At 49.1% G+C, this 16,104-nt stretch overlaps 4 protein-coding genes across 4 annotated transcripts; 2 read left to right on the top strand and 2 right to left on the bottom strand.

Moving 5' to 3' along the window:
* Positions 1-328: 328 nt before the first annotated feature.
* Positions 329-4,784, bottom strand: LOC120699671 (conserved oligomeric Golgi complex subunit 8-like). The gene is made up of 12 exons (XM_039983695.1): positions 4,602-4,784; positions 4,349-4,501; positions 3,385-3,533; positions 3,151-3,228; positions 2,980-3,073; positions 2,703-2,777; positions 2,143-2,439; positions 1,975-2,042; positions 1,831-1,885; positions 1,515-1,653; positions 1,196-1,380; positions 329-1,011 (listed from the first exon to the last, which is right to left on the bottom strand). Exons 1-12 carry the CDS (start codon positions 4,743-4,745, stop codon positions 625-627), a joined length of 1,824 nt encoding a protein of 607 aa, XP_039839629.1. The 5' UTR covers positions 4,746-4,784; the 3' UTR covers positions 329-624.
* Positions 4,785-5,021: 237 nt separating this feature from the next.
* LOC120699670 (translation initiation factor IF-2-like) lies at positions 5,022-7,152 on the top strand. Its single transcript, XM_039983694.1, has 3 exons — positions 5,022-5,273; positions 6,263-6,369; positions 6,562-7,152. Exons 1-3 carry the CDS (start codon positions 5,063-5,065, stop codon positions 6,838-6,840), a joined length of 597 nt encoding a protein of 198 aa, XP_039839628.1. The 5' UTR covers positions 5,022-5,062; the 3' UTR covers positions 6,841-7,152.
* A 2,519-nt stretch (positions 7,153-9,671) lies between these two features.
* LOC120701057 (CASP-like protein 1U3) lies at positions 9,672-10,678 on the top strand. The gene is made up of 3 exons (XM_039985227.1): positions 9,672-9,859; positions 9,967-10,282; positions 10,673-10,678. The coding sequence occupies exons 1-3, from the start codon at positions 9,672-9,674 to the stop codon at positions 10,676-10,678; spliced, it is 510 nt and encodes a 169-aa protein (XP_039841161.1).
* A 3,586-nt stretch (positions 10,679-14,264) lies between these two features.
* On the bottom strand, positions 14,265-15,125 carry LOC120701055 (CASP-like protein 1U3). The gene is made up of 3 exons (XM_039985226.1): positions 14,929-15,125; positions 14,697-14,850; positions 14,265-14,300 (listed from the first exon to the last, which is right to left on the bottom strand). The coding sequence occupies exons 1-3, from the start codon at positions 15,123-15,125 to the stop codon at positions 14,265-14,267; spliced, it is 387 nt and encodes a 128-aa protein (XP_039841160.1).
* Positions 15,126-16,104: the final 979 nt, after the last annotated feature.

Below are 16,104 nucleotides of genomic sequence, written 5' to 3'. Positions count from 1 at the left end.
TTTTGTTTGCCGTTGAATGTTGGTGCCGTGACACGAAGGGTTCCCGATAGGATAAGGCGATGAGATGCGCAATGGCATGGGCCGCACGCAAATGCATGCCACCTGCCGTGGCGCGTCTTTTATCAATCCTTTCCTTCGTCATCCGCCTGCTGTTCTTTATTTCATTGACGCTTCGCTTGCACTCGTCTCCAGCTTCTCTCACCTTTTTTTTTTCTCCCTGTTCAATCTACAGCTGGTTATCAGATAGAAAACAAATGGTCAGCTCTATCTATCCATGCTCTCTCTCCAAGGATGGATTATGACTGAGCTCTTCAATATGAACAAAATGTGTAGTCAAAAATGCAACCAACACAGTTCGTATTACCAGATTATTGTCCAGGTTGTAACACTCTACAGGATCTAGGTATGGGCTAACAAGTAACAATGAACGGCTAAGGATTTGAGTGTATTGTACAAATCAAGATACAAATATCTGCTGATGAGAAGCTTGTATACACTGTAGAACCGAGAGCAGAAAATACTGAGCGAAACTCAACAAATGTAACTTTGCAGCGGTATCCTCTGGTTGAAGATAACAAGGCCTTGATGAAGGGCTTCAACAGATTCCAAGAACAGAGATCCAAGCTACTTGCTTGATGGCGGACTGGTTCGCGCATCATCCTGAACCGCTGAGGCTGGGGTTGCAGCATCACTGTTGACCTCAGGGCCCGGTCCATCAGCTGGGAGCCCATTATCGGTGATGGCTGACCCAGTGCTCTCAATGGACTGCCTTCGGTCTATGCCTCCCGACTGCCCTCGTTCAATGTTCCCCGACTGCTTCCTGTCAATGCCTCCCGACTGCTTCCGGTCTATGCCTCCTGACTGTCTTCTCTCAATGCTGGAACTGTGTGATCTTGCGGGCACGGTCAGTAGCTGGCTGACAGCGTTGAATGTGCTCTGGCACTCTGTGATCAGCGTTGCTCCGTTCGGGTAGCATCGGCCAAAACATGCAGCACAATAAGGGTGTACAACCTGGCATGGAAACTTAAGATGTGAACCTTCAGTACGTCTAAAGAGAAATATTTCCTGTGTACAGTTTAGACTTGATGGGTTCAAGATTTTTCAGCTGTTCAGTTTCATTTCATGTTTATTGTAACATGTCATATTCTATTGCCAGATTCAAAACCATTGCTCTATCACAGAAAACTTGACGCACCTCGATAAATGCCTGGCAGAGTGAAAGGAACAGAGCGGACTCATTCCCACGCAGCATTCGCATGGCGTTGTATCTAACTAGGGAGTCAGAGACTGCCTGTAATCCCTTCACCACCTCCTTAGCAAGGACATGTTTCAAGCTCAATGGCGCACATGGTCTCAGCTCATTCATTGCTGCTGAAACACCTGCACACAAGAATATTAAGAACATTAACATATCAACTTGTACTTGTACACACCAGTAACCAAAGATATGCTCGATTAGAGGCAACACATGGTGATAAAGAAACGAAAATTAAGTGTGATTTAGGAGAAATTACCATTAACAAACACTGCAAGAGGTGGATGCTCCATTAAAACAGAAGGTGGAGTCACATCATCAGAAGTCTCATCCACAACTCCATTTGCTACGAAGCCAACAGATGGCATCGGAACCCAACGGTGTGAATCCAAAACAACCTAGCATGGTACAAGGTATTACAGTTGCAGTCAGATATTATACTAATAGATGCAGAGTCCAAAGAACTTCAAAGTTAGTTCAAAAGCAGAAACAGCATAGTGAATTCAGTTAATCAGTTTAAATCTAGAACTGAACAGTATGTCAACATATAAAAAGGTTGCAGAAAATTGCTTTACCTGGAAATTTTCTACCGCTGTGCTCATATTCTTTGATAATAAATTTAGAACCGCACTGCAAAAAACAGATAACACCATCCATAATAAAGCCCTTTACAATCTTCACTCTCAATAATAAAATTCCAAAATGTAAATACCAATTACTTTTCAAAGATAGGTGGAAGTAGGCCACGGAAATCCAACCCAACTAACCCCAGACCCATTGCACAATACTGCAACATGAAAGTGTTTCAGATTTATCAATGATACATATATCACTGCTAGTCGTATAAAAAATAATCCAGAGAAAAGAGATCGGAAGCCAGTTCTTACCATGCATTGATCAAGAATGTTGGACAGAGACCCACCTTCAGTTATGTTTGGTAACATAACTTGAAGAGTTGTGAGGTGATTACTAACTTGTTGCATTGCCCAGCTGAACAGCAGCCCACCATCATAGTTCTCCTCATTTCCGGATTTATCATTGTTGAATATTGCTCGGTATTGATTAACAACATCAAACAAATGTACCCTGTGGCAAGTCACCATGCCTTTCAGGTAATCATAAACATTCCTCTGGTCCAGATCTTCAAGAATCCCAGAAAGCCAAGCTTCCCTGCATCTCAAGAACTAGAGATTATATCAGCATTAGAAGATGAAGATGAACATGCTCAAATCATTTCCAGAAAATTGACCGCATAAATATGAAAGAAATCAGAGAAATAAATTTCTGCATTATTAAATTGTAGAAGTCATGAATATTACTATAACATAAATATGTGTGGGCATGTGCTGACCCACACAATCCCATCGTTATGAATTGAGCCAAGAAAGCAAAATATCTCTTAAATCCAAATCATACAATGAAAATTATATGAAAATTTTCAGAATACCTGTAAGCGCAATTCTGATTCACTGAAAACTCCAATTCGACGCAAATGTGCTACAATACGAAGGCACTCAGGTAACTGTAGAAAATAAAATGCCTGTTAGATGCTATGCGCTCAAGATGAATAAATCAAACAATTTGGAGTGAGAAGAGAAAGTATTGAAGATAACAAATAAATACGATACATGCATAATATAATCTCTAGAATCATCAACTACTCATAGGAGTCATGTTCAATGCAACATAGTCATTAATAATTTCTATTACACCAGCATATTCACCTGAATATTTGATCGAAGTTTCTGGAGAAGCTGTGAAATTAGTGACTGTATTGTCTTCTTGACTTCAGCAGCTAATCCTTGGATAACATGTAAACTTCAATTGGAACAGTGAATGATTAATATAACAGCAAATGTCAGTTGCTGCGGAAGGAATTATGTTACAAAACTTACTCAGGGTGCAACTTTGAAATTTTGTTTACAAAAGCTTCTAGATCAAGTGCCTCATCATAGTTCCCATTCCGTATGCACCTACGAGCATTACCTTACAGACTGTCAAGCATGATTCAGCAACAATAGCAGCTGAAACTACGCAAACTAAAAAAATCAAATGATATTAGTAACACCGACAACTCAAACATTCAGTAAACAACCAAGGGAAATGGTATGAAAAAAGAAGTTACATACGTGTCCATCAGTTGTGGGATTTCAAGCAAGTCAAGCAAGGTACTATGGTTGGCTAGTAATGTTTGATTAAGCTTCCTCTCTTCCAAAATTTGCTGTGCTGACTCGACAAACTCAGTGCAGCCAGATGTTAAATTTGGTATCTCCTCTATCTACAATGGTGCACAACAGCATGGTCAAACATTTCACATGATACTTTCAATGTAGCATGAATCAAACAATGATATAACGTTAGCATACCACATAGAAAGAGATATAAGAAAATTTGGTCTCTCCTTTATCTTCAATCAAGATGACGCACAGTTACCAATGTTATTGAGAAACCTTGTTTCAGCGTATAAACAGACTCTGAGGTTTTCACAGGCTAACAAATACTACACGTCTAACAAAAATCTGTCATGGATACAACCTATAAATCCGTATTTAATTCTTCCATGAAGTGTATTTGAACCTAATTTTGACAATACCGTGTGCACAAGATCATCTACTTCAAACTGTTTAAAGGGTTCCTGCCTGGTACACCAGTGACATGTGCAAATTATGCAACGGCTACCCAAGGCTCTCAAATACATTTGATCTTTATTTTTTTAGTCAGTGCTAACGCTGATTCATGTTTTGACCTATGTACATTTGATCTTTATTTTTTAGTCAGTATCAATACATTGAAAGCAATTTTTTTGGTCCAAGTTCAAGTTAAGAATGATTGCACAGCAGAATTTCATTTCCGCTTGTGATACTACATCTACATCCCTCAGGCACAGCAATGACGAGATCAGGTGATCAGCTTGCTACCACCATAAAGCAGCAGGGTTTAATCACTGCACCAGCATTAACTGAATTTTGCACTTGCTTGCTCAAGATCTACTTACTGATCATCATAGCACCACATCTAGTGATGCGAAGGGGCACGCAGTACAAGCAATGAAGCAAAGGGTACTAGGAGCAGGGAGGGAGCGGCCAGCATTACCAGGGCCTCGAGGTGGCTGTCGAACCCCTCGAGCTGCGCGCGGACGAAGGAGAGCGCCTCGGACGCCGCGATGAAGGCGGCGTAGTTCTCCACCGCCACCTCCTGCATCTGCCGCCGCACCCGCTCCGCGTCCACCCGCAGCAGCTCCGGCTCCTGCCCATCGCCCACCAAACCGACGAATACGTCACGGGGTCACCACCACCGCCCCCATCAGGGCAGCCGCGCAGCGGAGGGCTGGCGAGGCGTGGCGTACCTTGTCGAGGCGCTCGATGGAGAAGGAGAGGAGCTCGGAGACGTAGGGCTGGTAGGCCGCGCCCGCTAGCGGGAGCGCGGCGGCCGCGGCGCCGTCCATGTCGGCGGCGGGGGCGCGGCGGTGGCCCGCGTCGAGGAGGTCCATGGCGGGTGAGATCTGGAGAGAGAAGGGGGGGGGGGAGCAGTGGGAGGGAGAACTGGAGAAGAAGGGGGCGGTGGTTTTAGCAGCCAAGCCCTTCGAGTTTTGTTTCTCTTAAGCTTTGGTCCCTAATTTCCGGCCCAAAACGCGCAGAGCCAAGGGCCCAACGTTCGGCCCAAGAGCCCAAGGACGGCCCACTTATCCGGCCCAACAGGCCCAGTATCTCGCAAGAAACCAGTGGGGAAGCCGACGGCCGAGGCAAGCAGCCCCCCCCCCCCCCCCCCCCGCCGGATCGAACCGCCTAGGGTTTGCGCTGCGCGAAGATGAAGCGGCCGCGCGGCGGCGGCGAGGCGTCGGCCGGCGAGGGAGGGAGCGGCGGCGGGTTCGGGAAGGGGAAGGGGAAAGGGAGGTGGGGCGGCGGGAGCCGGAGGCGGAACGAGCAGCGGCTGGGCGTCGGCGGCGGCGGGGCGCTCTCCCTCGCGGCGTTCGCCAGCGCCAAGTCCCGGAACACCGGCTACAACCCGGCCCTCATCAGTGAGTACCACCTCCGCCGCCGGATTGTAGTTCTCGAAGGTTCGAGGAGGGCGTGTTTTGGGTGGGATTAGCTAGTGGCGCCTTGCTCTGTTGTTGGCATTACGGCGTCGCTTGGTTGACTCGCTGCTGTGGGTACTTGCGGTAGGATTCTGTGGAGGAATTAAATTTTTTGAGGTGGCGTCCTGTGTGTTGTTACGCAGGAATCTAGCTTTGTTCGCTTGGAGCACTTCGATTTGGGGCGGTTCTTTAGCTGATAATTAGTCATTTAATCTGCTCGCTCTTAGCATGAGATTGATTGAGTTCACGAGGAATTGGATTGTTTCCCCTGAGGTTTGGATTGAGCTGTGAATGATTCTAGGGGTCTAGCCGTCTACACAATCTCCCCCCTTGGAAGTATCATGATGTGGGATCTAGTTTCGTGTACTCAACTATCCCAATTAATCAAAATGGATGCTTGATTGTTTTTAAATCTTGAAAAGAGTCGGGCCTCTGAGAAGTTCGCTTTAAAAATGCTGAATGCCTGAAACAATAACAGTGCACCTGAAGTGTATCTAAGGCCCCTGTGTTCTTTGTTATGTTTTTCTTTACAGTACTTTGAACTTGTGAATAGCCTGGTTATAGTTTTTTTGGGGCACCAATCTGTTTCCTAGACCCACAATTTTTGCCCCTTGGTACTGCAGGCGGAAAATGCATGCTAGTCCTGCTATTGGGAATTTGAATTAACTTCATTCAGTGCTCATATACCTTCACATTGCGAAAATTAATTGTGTTACTTGTGAGGAGTCTAATAATGCAGAGCATGTAGCCTGCTTAAGCACGCTTCCTCGGTTTGATGGACAGTGTGGACTGGTGGTCAGGGGTAGATATGTCATGTAATAAATTGATACATTTGTTTCCAAAAATTCTATGTCAAACTATTTTGCAAGTCTGCTGGTATTATTGTAATTTGAATCCAATTATATTGATGCAGTCATTGCTCTGATACGCAGAGAAGAAGAAAGAGTTCTACAAGAATGCTAAGTTAATTAGCAAGTACAAAAGGACAAAGAAGCAACACAGTCAGTCAAACAACCCTCCAGAATTTCCAATCCGTGAGGTAATTTTAACCCTCTTTGAAACCAAGTCTGCTTTCAGTGATAGAAGTTAGATCAGTGGATAATATTTTGGGGCTGAAGTTATGATGCATTTTGTTATCCATTCAATTTCTTTTACTATGAAAATCAGCACAATTGTTCTGGATGTTCAGAGTGCATAACACCAACTCATTTTATTTTATTTCAATTTGCAGGATAGGGATGATAATGCACAAAATGTGCCAAAGCCGCATCATAAAGGGAAGAAGCGCACTGCGCAAAGCTTGAAGGCAGAGTATGAGAAAAAGCGTGCGGAGGATGAGAAGGCTAAGAAGGAGCGGGATGTGATCATTCAGGCAAAGAGGGAACAGCAGGAGAAGTCTGAGGCGAAGCGGAGGGAACTGAGGGAGAAGATGTTCAAGAAGACAAGATCTGGCCAACCTGTGATGAAATACCGTATCGAGCATCTCTTGGAGACTGCGCTACAAAACTGATGCAAGTGACACGATATCAGTAATCGCCATGACCGCTGTCCGCCCGGGACCTAAGCATGCACACAAACTTTGTAGTTATGTTCAACCATCAGTTTGGTTTAAGTTTAACATACTTTGTTGACTTATTGTATATATCTTTTCTAGCAATCTTTGGATTTGATCACATCACTCTGGTTTTCCCATCTATGGTACGGTGCGCTTCAATTTTTGCAAATGATGTAAGATGATCAGGGAAGATCTGAGTGCTCAGAAACAGTTGGATCCACAAGCCCTGATTCCATTAGCTATCAATCTGATCTTATTTTGAGTAAATTTAATACAGTATGTTTCTGACTCTGCTAATGTCCCACAGCTTTCTTTGTTAGGAAAGTACAAATCCAATACCATATTCTTCAGAATATAGCCTAACCACCATCCAGATCAAAGAGATCATCAGAAATTCAGAATTGAGCCATTGACATGTTTGCATAATGGATGTTAATGGTAGTAGTATAATCCTGCCTATTGTTGAGCAGCTAGTGGATGGAGGTTGGGTGATCATGCTGGAGTGTATATCCACAGAACGGAGTCTGGAGCCTGCACAGCTCGCTGGCAAGCAACCCGGTGCTTGTCGGTTCAGTGAGTTGGCTGGCTATTTGGCGGTACTCTTGTGCGCATTGCTAATGTTAAGTTTGCAATCCTGAAGAAGTTTTATTAGCAGCACATCACCAACACTCTCACGGTGCAACTGGTCAGCCGAACACGCCTGCTGAGCCAGCCCGGGTTGGAGTCATGGCACAAGCTTCTTAAGATGTTAAGATGAAAATCAGGGGGATGTCTCTCCTCCTGGTCGAGTTTCTTTTTTTTAGTTTTAAAATATCACCACGACCTGTGAAACAGTACTACTGTCAGGGGTGGAGCATGATTCCTGGGTATTCCCAGGAATACCCAAACTTAGCTTTTCTTCCGGAGGATCAACCGGTAGCAGCTTATATCTTTGATTCTTCTCTCAGACAAGCAAACTGAGCTCAGCCGGTTACAGTTGGCAGTGAAGATTAGATTCACAGTATTGACGGTGAGGATGTTGGGCTGACAAAACCTGAACCGAAGGAAGCTAGCAAACCAGGCATAGCAAGCGTAGCAGCAGCAACAGAGCAGAGAGCAATAGAAACCTGAGCTTTTATTTATTCGGTTATCGGTATTACATATATTGAACTTTTTTACTGTTCGATTGAATTTAGGAAATGGGAATATCCAACTCTAAAATTCTGACACTGCTAATCGAGTAACAAGCATACCCTCGATAGCAGTCTTGCTTGTTCTTCGCGTACTACATGCAAAACCCCACACTACTAAGCCAATGTTAATGTTTAACTTCTACCATATTATATTGAACATACATGCTCCCTCCGTTCCAAAATGTATGCCGTTTTGATTTTTTAGATTCATAGTATTTGTTATGCACTTAGATATAACATATGTCTAGGTACATAGCAAAATATATGAATCTAGAAAAGTCAAAACGACCTACATTTTGGAACGGATGGAGTACATAGCTCAAGTCAATATTTATAAACTACCACAAAACTAAAGAAAAGTCCAGCACCCAATATCTGGCGTCATTCATGTTCCAACACATGTATATGTTCACTGCTGAAGATGCTTAAGGTTGGTAATGAATACAATTTTTTTAACTGTTTGACGGCCCACATCATCAATAATCTGGGAATCTCAATTGGTTGCCCTGTGCTGATTGGTTAATGTTGTGCCTACTACGCTACTAGCGAGTAGCGACAAAAGGAAGTAGGTTCCTCGCACTGCGGGTCTCCGATAAATTTTTCTTAATTATCTGTTAGTACTACTGTACTAGTGTAGAACGAAAGCTGCAAATCCAACTAACTCGTTCAGAGGATAGCGTTGACAGCTCTAAGGCCTCCTCTAATGATGACAGTTAGCTAAGCTTATAGAAGCAAAATATATATCTAGGTGGAAGAGAGAAAGAGACGAAAGAGGGGAAAAGCATCTCCGTATATACATGCATCCACATGACTTATCTCAACCATCCATTCATCTCACATAATATACATCCAACCGTTGAATTTTCCACTTACCCATGATTTCCTCACCTACTCATGATTCATCTCACCGTTAATTCCAATATGAACGGCCCGGATAGATCACGTGGTCACAAGTATATGTGAAAAATCCATGTTCGACGAAAGAGGAGGTATTTCTTGATCAAGAGAGTCCAGCTCATACACACACGTATATGCCCGGATCGAGCATCTACATATATTTTGAATTGTGTGCTAAAATTTAGATCATTAAAGAGGTTATCTCTTATGTTATTTTTTATTAGCATGAGCTATAATAGTTGGAAACATATCATGTGCAAACCAACATCTCCGTGCAAACTATAGAAACTTCAATTTGGGTCATCAAATCAACATCTCAAGGGCATGGAAGATTAGGTAATTTTACAATCTGGACCCGCCCTTGAATTGGGTAATCACACTTTTGCAAATCCCCCCTCCCACCACCCTGCGCCCCTCCCCTTGAATGTTGATCTGATGGTGCAGATTGAAGTTTGCATAGTTTGCATTGAGAGATTAGTTTGCACCTGATATGTTCCCATAATAGTTAGCTCTAACTATTGGAGAAGGCTATTCAAGCCATTTTACAGGTGGAATCTAGAGAAAGAACACATATTTTACTGTTGGTGAGATGCTTAAGTTTGGTACAAGATTATATTGTTTGATAAACAAGTCTTGGAATCTCTAGCTGCATGCCATTCTCACTATTGGACACCCTCGCCATCGATCCGGTGCGTCGTCCGGCGGCCACATCGAGCCATGGGCGGCGACGGCCGCAGCTCCGGCGAGCGGGGGGCGTGGGAGGCGGCCAGCCTCGTGTTCCGCATCGCGACGGTGGGGCTGTCGCTAGCGTCGGCGATCATGACCGCCGCCTCGACGCAGTGCGTGCTCCGGGACGACGGCAGCGCCGCCGGCACCGTCTCCTACGGCGACTACGGCTCCTTCAAGTAAGTTGCATGCATCGCGTTGGCAACTGATGGCAAGGCGTGCTGGCCGGCCGGCTCGCCGTCGTCATTTCTTCTCACGCGCACGACCGCCGGCTGGCGCGGCGCAGGTACTCGGCGCTCGCGGACCTGCTGTCGGCGGTGCTCCAGATGGTAGCGATCTTCCTGGAGGTGGTGGGGAAGGAGAAGTGGGCCGGCGCCGTGGAGCTCATCGACAAGCTGGTGCTGGCGCTCACGTCCACGTCCGCGCCGCTGCTGCTCGCCGCCGACGACATCACCTCCTGCGGCGGGCCGAGGCGCGGGGCTCGCCGTCAGGCCAGAGGTTTGGACGACAAGCTCCGGCCGGCGGCGTACGCCAGCCTCGGACCGCTGGCGTCGACAGCCGCCAACGAAATCGTGAAGAAACTCAGACGGCATAAGAAGCAGGTCGAAGTTCCGCCCCCGCCGCCTCCGCCTCCGACTCCGCCGCCGCCGTCGCCGCCGCCGCCGCCGCCGCCGCCGCCGCCGACAGCCCCGTGCTCGTGCTCGTGCTGCTGCGAGAACCACGACCCGTGCAGTGCCTCGTCATCCTAAGATTTAAATTGCGCCCAGTAAACGTGCCATTCCCCCTCTTTGTGTTTGTTTTTCTGACGATGAAAGACAGTACGGACGCCATTCTGCTCATGGAGCTACTGCTGCAGAGCTTGAGTTACCTGTTGTGCTGAATGTTTAACAACCACATGAATGTCCATCCTTTTTTTTAAAAAAAAATCAGCGTATCGAGGAATGATACGTACATTGTTGATTGTTCAGATTCTTTCTGGGATGTGCACACAGTTTTAACCTTCATTTTTTTAAAAAAGCAGCATCCAATGGAAACCATGCTATGCTCAAGTAATTACCAGTGATGCATCGATAATAAGCAGCAAAGCATTGATGATCTTATTTTAAGGTTAAGCACTGAACATATCGGAACTTAACGTGAAGACGAAAGGGGGCAAAATAACAGCATTACTACCAACATCGCAATCACAACAGATGGTGTTGGCGTGCGATCGCACCCGCCGTCGCAGCCGCTAGTGCATGGCCGCCGTGGCGTAGGATCAGGCGGCGGCGGCGGAGGCCGTCGAGTGGGAGTGGGTGGAGGCAACAGCAAGGGAGAAGTAGGCGGTGACGGGCGTGGAGTGGGTCGAGGCGGCAGCCAGGGAGAACCAGGTGGTGACGGCCGTGGAGTGGGTGGTGACGCGGCGGCGGTGGCTGGACAGTAGATGGTGGTGGCGGCGGCGGTGGCTGGACAGGAGGTGGCGGCGGCGGCGGCCTTGGTGATGGCTGTGGGGTAAGAGTGTTAGATGAGCCTAGCGTCTGTTAGAGTTAGTTAGATTTGCATGTAATCTTTCTGTTAGTCATGCGCATGAGGACCGGCTTGTGGTTGCCATGCGCATCGTGCCCGCAGAATAGCTCGTGCTAGACTCGGACAACCGGAGGTGGGCGCACATCGTGGACGTGGGGATGGACGCGTCGTTAGCGCGGTGTGCGGATCGCCACCGGAGTCCTTTGCTTTGTGTTCAATAAAAGGAGAAGAACAAACCAGAAAACGCTACGGTTTTTGGGCAGCACCAAACTCTCTTGTGCTCGTGTTCCAAGTGTTCGCATGTGTCCACCTTCACTCTCGCCGGCGTTCCGAGCTCGCCTGCGCCGTTCACCAGCGTTTCAGTTCGTTCCAAAGCTGACATTTAGCATCAGAGCCAGGCCGCTCGTCCCGCCGCGTTCCAATGGCGTCCCCGCCGCACCGTGGCCGTTCCCCGCCCAAGGTTGGGTCGTCGGGTGGCAACAAGACGCCACCAGCATCGCCCAAAGGGAAGACTCCGCAACGCACGCCGTCGCCGAGCCGTTCCCCGCCGCACCGTTCGCGCACGCACGACGTCCGACGCCAGTACCGCCGTGAGTCGCGCCGTCCGCGCGAAGTCGTCGTCGAGCGCGTGATTCGTGAGACCGGCAGCTCCGGCAACTGGTCCCAGCTGACGAAGACGAACTACAACGAGTGGGCTCTTCTCATGAAGCTGAAGCTCCAGGCGCGCCATTTGTGGGATGTCGTCGACACCTGAGAATATTCGGGTGCATCGCACACATGAAGATCACGACGCCGGGGTTGAAGAAGCTTGATGACCGAAGCCGGCGCACCATCTTCGTCGGGTATGAGCCTGGTTCCAAGGCTTACCGCCTCTTCGATCCGACAACGCGTCGCGTGCACATCAGCCGCGACGTCATTTTCGACGAGGGCGGCCAGTGGAGCTGGACCGGGGAGCTGGGAGACACGAGCGGCGACTTCGTCATTGAGAAGGGGCTGCAGGAGCCCCCTGGTGTCGTCACAGTGACGACAACAGCTACCGCTACATCGCCAGCCCACACGACGTCTCCTGCGCGCTCGCCAACCCCTGCTGCCGCGTGGGCATCGCCTGCGCCTCCTTCCTCCGCAGCAGCGCTAGCACCGGCGTTGCCGTGGACACCAGCGCACGTCACTGGGCAGCAACTGGAGTTTGCCACGCCCCCTAGCGCTGGGGACGTGGACCTGGACGCTGATCATGATGACGCCCCTCTTCGCTTCAGGAGACTCGATAACGTGCTCGGGCCAACCTCGCCGCTGGGACTGGCACAACGGGAGCTGGAGGAGCATCTCCTGCTGGCGAGCGACACCGAGCCATCCACTTTCGCCGAGGCGCAACAACATGAGTGCTGGCGCCTTGCCATGCTCGACGAGATGACCGCGATCGAGGCGAACGGGATGTGGGAGCTTGCAGATCCACCGCATCACTCGCGCCCGATCGGCCTCAAGTGGGTGTACAAGGCCAAGAAGGATGCAGCCGGGATCATCTCCAAGTACAAAGCCCGGCTGGTCGCGAAGGGTTACGTGCAGCGTCAAGGCGTGGACTTCGACGAGGTGTTCGCGCCGGTGGCACGTCTGGAGTCCGTGCGTCTTCTCCTGGCGCACGCCGCGAATGAAGGATGGCCAGTGCATCGCATGGACGTCAAATCGGCGTTCCTAAATGGGGAGCTGCAGGAGGAGGTCTACGTCGAGCAGCCTCCCGGGTTCGTGCTCAAGGAACATGAGGGGATGGTGCTCCGGCTCGTCAAGGCACTCTATGGACTGCGCCAAGCACCACGGGCCTGGTACGCCAAGCTGGATGGCTCTGATCGGACTTGGGATTAGAAGGAGCGACTCCGAGCATGCCGTGTACTTCCGAGGAGAGGGCACACGCCGCCTTGTTGTGGGAGTCTATGTTGACGATCTGGTGATCACTGGCGGCTGCTCAAGCGACATCGACAAGTTCAAGTCGCAGATGAGGGGCACGTTTCAAATGAGTGACCTGGGGCTGCTCCACTACTACCTCGGGCTGGAGGTGAATCAGTCCGAGAGGGGCATCACTCTGGGTCAGAAGGCATATGCAGCGAAGATACTCGAGAACGCTGGCTTGATTGGATGCAATCCCAGCTGCATTCCAATGGAGCCACGCCTGAAGCTGAGCAAGGCAAGCGCAGCGCCCGGCGTTGATCCCACTGCTTACAGGAGCATTGTGGGCTCGCTGCGATACCTGGTGAACACGAGGCCGGATCTGGCCTTCTCGGTGGGCTATGTTAGCCGGTTCATGGAGAAACCTACCACCGAGCACTTGGCAGCCATGAAGAAAGTGTTGCGGTATGTTGCTGGAACTCTTGACTACGGCTGTGTCTACACAAGGGAGAAGGAGGCTCAACTTGTTGGGTTCAGCGACTCTGATCATGCTGGAGACATTGACACTCGAAAGAGTACCACAGGTGTCCTCTTCTTCCATGGCAAGAACATCATCACCTGGCAGAGTCAGAAGCAGAAGGTTGTTGCACTCAATTCATGCGAAGCTGAGTATATTGCGTGCACAGCAGCTGCCTGCCAGGGAGTTTGGCTAACTCGCCTCCTGTCAGAGCTGAAGGGCAAGTCTGAAGGGGCGGTCAGGATCCACATCGACAGCCAATCGGCTATCCAGCTAAGTAAGAACCCTGTCTTTCATGATCGCAGCAAGCATATAGATACAAGATACCACTACATTCGCGAGTGCATCGAGGAGGATAGGGTGAATGCTGCTTCAGTTGGCACTGCCGAGCAGCTGGCAGATATACTGACGAAGCCATTGCCGCGGGAGCGCTTCAGTGAACTTCGTGACAAGCTCGGCCTTGTCAAGATCAAGTAGAGACGCAAGGCTCAGGAGGAGATTTGTTAGATGAGCCTAGCGTCTGTTAGAGTTAGTTAGATTTGCATGTAATCTTTTTGTTAGTCATGCGCATGAGGACCGGCTTGTGGTTACCATGCGCATCGTGCCCGTGAGAATAGCTCGTGCTAGACTCGGAGAGCCGGAGGGGGGGGGCGCACATCGTGGATGTGGGGATGGACGCATCGTTATCGCGGTGTGCGGATCGCCACCGGAGTCCTTTGCTTTGTGTTCAATAAAAGGAGAAGAACAAACCAGAAAACGCTACGGTTTTTGGGCAGCACCAAACTCTCTTGTGCTCGTGTTCCAAGTGTTCGCGTGTGTCCACCTTCACTCTCGCCGGCGTTCCGAGCTCGCCTGGACCGTTCACCAGCGTTCCAGTTCGTTCCAGAGCTGACAAGGAGGCGTTGGAGGTGAAGGTGTTGGTGGCCGGAGCGGTGGGAGAGGAGGCTGCGGCGGCGGCGGCGAGGGACGACGAGGCGTTGGTGGTGGTGGTCAGTTTCTTCACGACTTCGTTGCCGGCGGCCAGGACCACCGTGGAGAGGTTGACGTACGACGCCAGCTCAAGCTTGTTGCCGCCGAAGCTCGTGCGCTGCCGCCGGCGAGCCGATGTCGTCGACGGCGAGCAGCAGCGGCGCGGCCGTCGACGTGAGCGCCAGCGCGAGCTTGTCGACGTGCTCCACGGTCTTGGCCCACCGCCCCCTCCCGACCACCTCCAGGAAGATCGCCGCGCCCTGGAGCGCCGCCGACAGCAGGTTCGCCACCGCCGCGTACCTGCACACACATACACATACACGGTGAGCCCTTCGATCGATCTGCCTCCAGTGGGAGCTCGCCATGGCCGTAGCTTACTGGAATGAGCCGAAGTCGCTGTACGAGACCGCGCCGGCGGCGAGGCCACCGCCGTCGCCCGGCCGGAACGCGCACTGCTTGGAGGTGGCCGTCATGACGGCCGACGCCAGCGACAGGCACACCTTGGCGATGCGGAACACGGTGCTGGCCGCCTCCCACGCACCCCGCTCATCGCCGGAGCTCGCGCTGCCGGCCATGGTGTGGAAGTGGAGGAGCTGTGGATGATGAACGCGCACCAGAGGACGGATCGGAGGTCAACAACTGGTCGAGCAGGTGAACCCTTATAAGTGTGCAAATACATGTGTTCACCCACCTTAAGCATCTCAACTGTAAACATGTGTTCTGAATATTATTGCTAGTTTTGTGTATACGTACGCTCATTCACTTGTGTATCCAGGGTCTTGTACTTTCTTGTTTCTGCAGTAGTGGCTTGTCTTGTGAACCAGATAGTTGGGTACTTGGGATATTTTTTACTCCCTCTGTTTTTATTTAGATTGTCGTATTAGGTTTGTTTTAAGTCAAATTTAAGTAGTTTTGACCAAATGTATAGAAAAATATAGCAACAATTATATTGTCCAACATATGCACTATCAATACGTACTTCATGATGGATTCAATGAAAAAAATTTGGTATCGTAAATGTTAGTATTTTTTTCTATAAATTTGGTCAAAATTTGTCAAGTTTGATTTAGGACAAACCTAATATGACATAAATAAAAACAGAGAGAGTAGTTTACAACCATAATAATCAAATATACAACCCACATGTCACACCACACCATGGAGCGCATCAGTGTTCTGGCTGCTATTTTGCCGGCCCATCAACGGTTAGTGTTGTTCTACGCATGGGAGGATGAGGCCGACATGGTTGATGGACAATTGGACATTGACAAACCCAGTGAAGACTCAAATTACATCTTCAAACTAAATACCTATTTTTTTTAGGTTATGAAAAAGTTCCGGCCTTGATCATCTATATGTGAATGACTACAGCCAAAAAAAGCTATAAGAATTCTTAGACTCTAAACCTCGAACGAGAAGTTTTACAAATACAAGAAAGAAAACTATAAAATCAAGAAAGAAAACTAGAAGACTAAGATTGCCATTGAGAAATGAGGATCCATATTGCCATCGAGCTGCCTGAGGAACATCATGGCACCGTGGCTTATGAGCAAG

The sequence above is a fragment of the Panicum virgatum genome, chromosome 3K, assembly GCF_016808335.1.
Source record: "Panicum virgatum strain AP13 chromosome 3K, P.virgatum_v5, whole genome shotgun sequence".
Classification (NCBI taxonomy): Eukaryota; Viridiplantae; Streptophyta; class Magnoliopsida; order Poales; family Poaceae; genus Panicum; species Panicum virgatum.
Note: the sequence above shows the minus strand (reverse complement) of the source record. Positions and strands in the feature narration are given on the sequence as shown.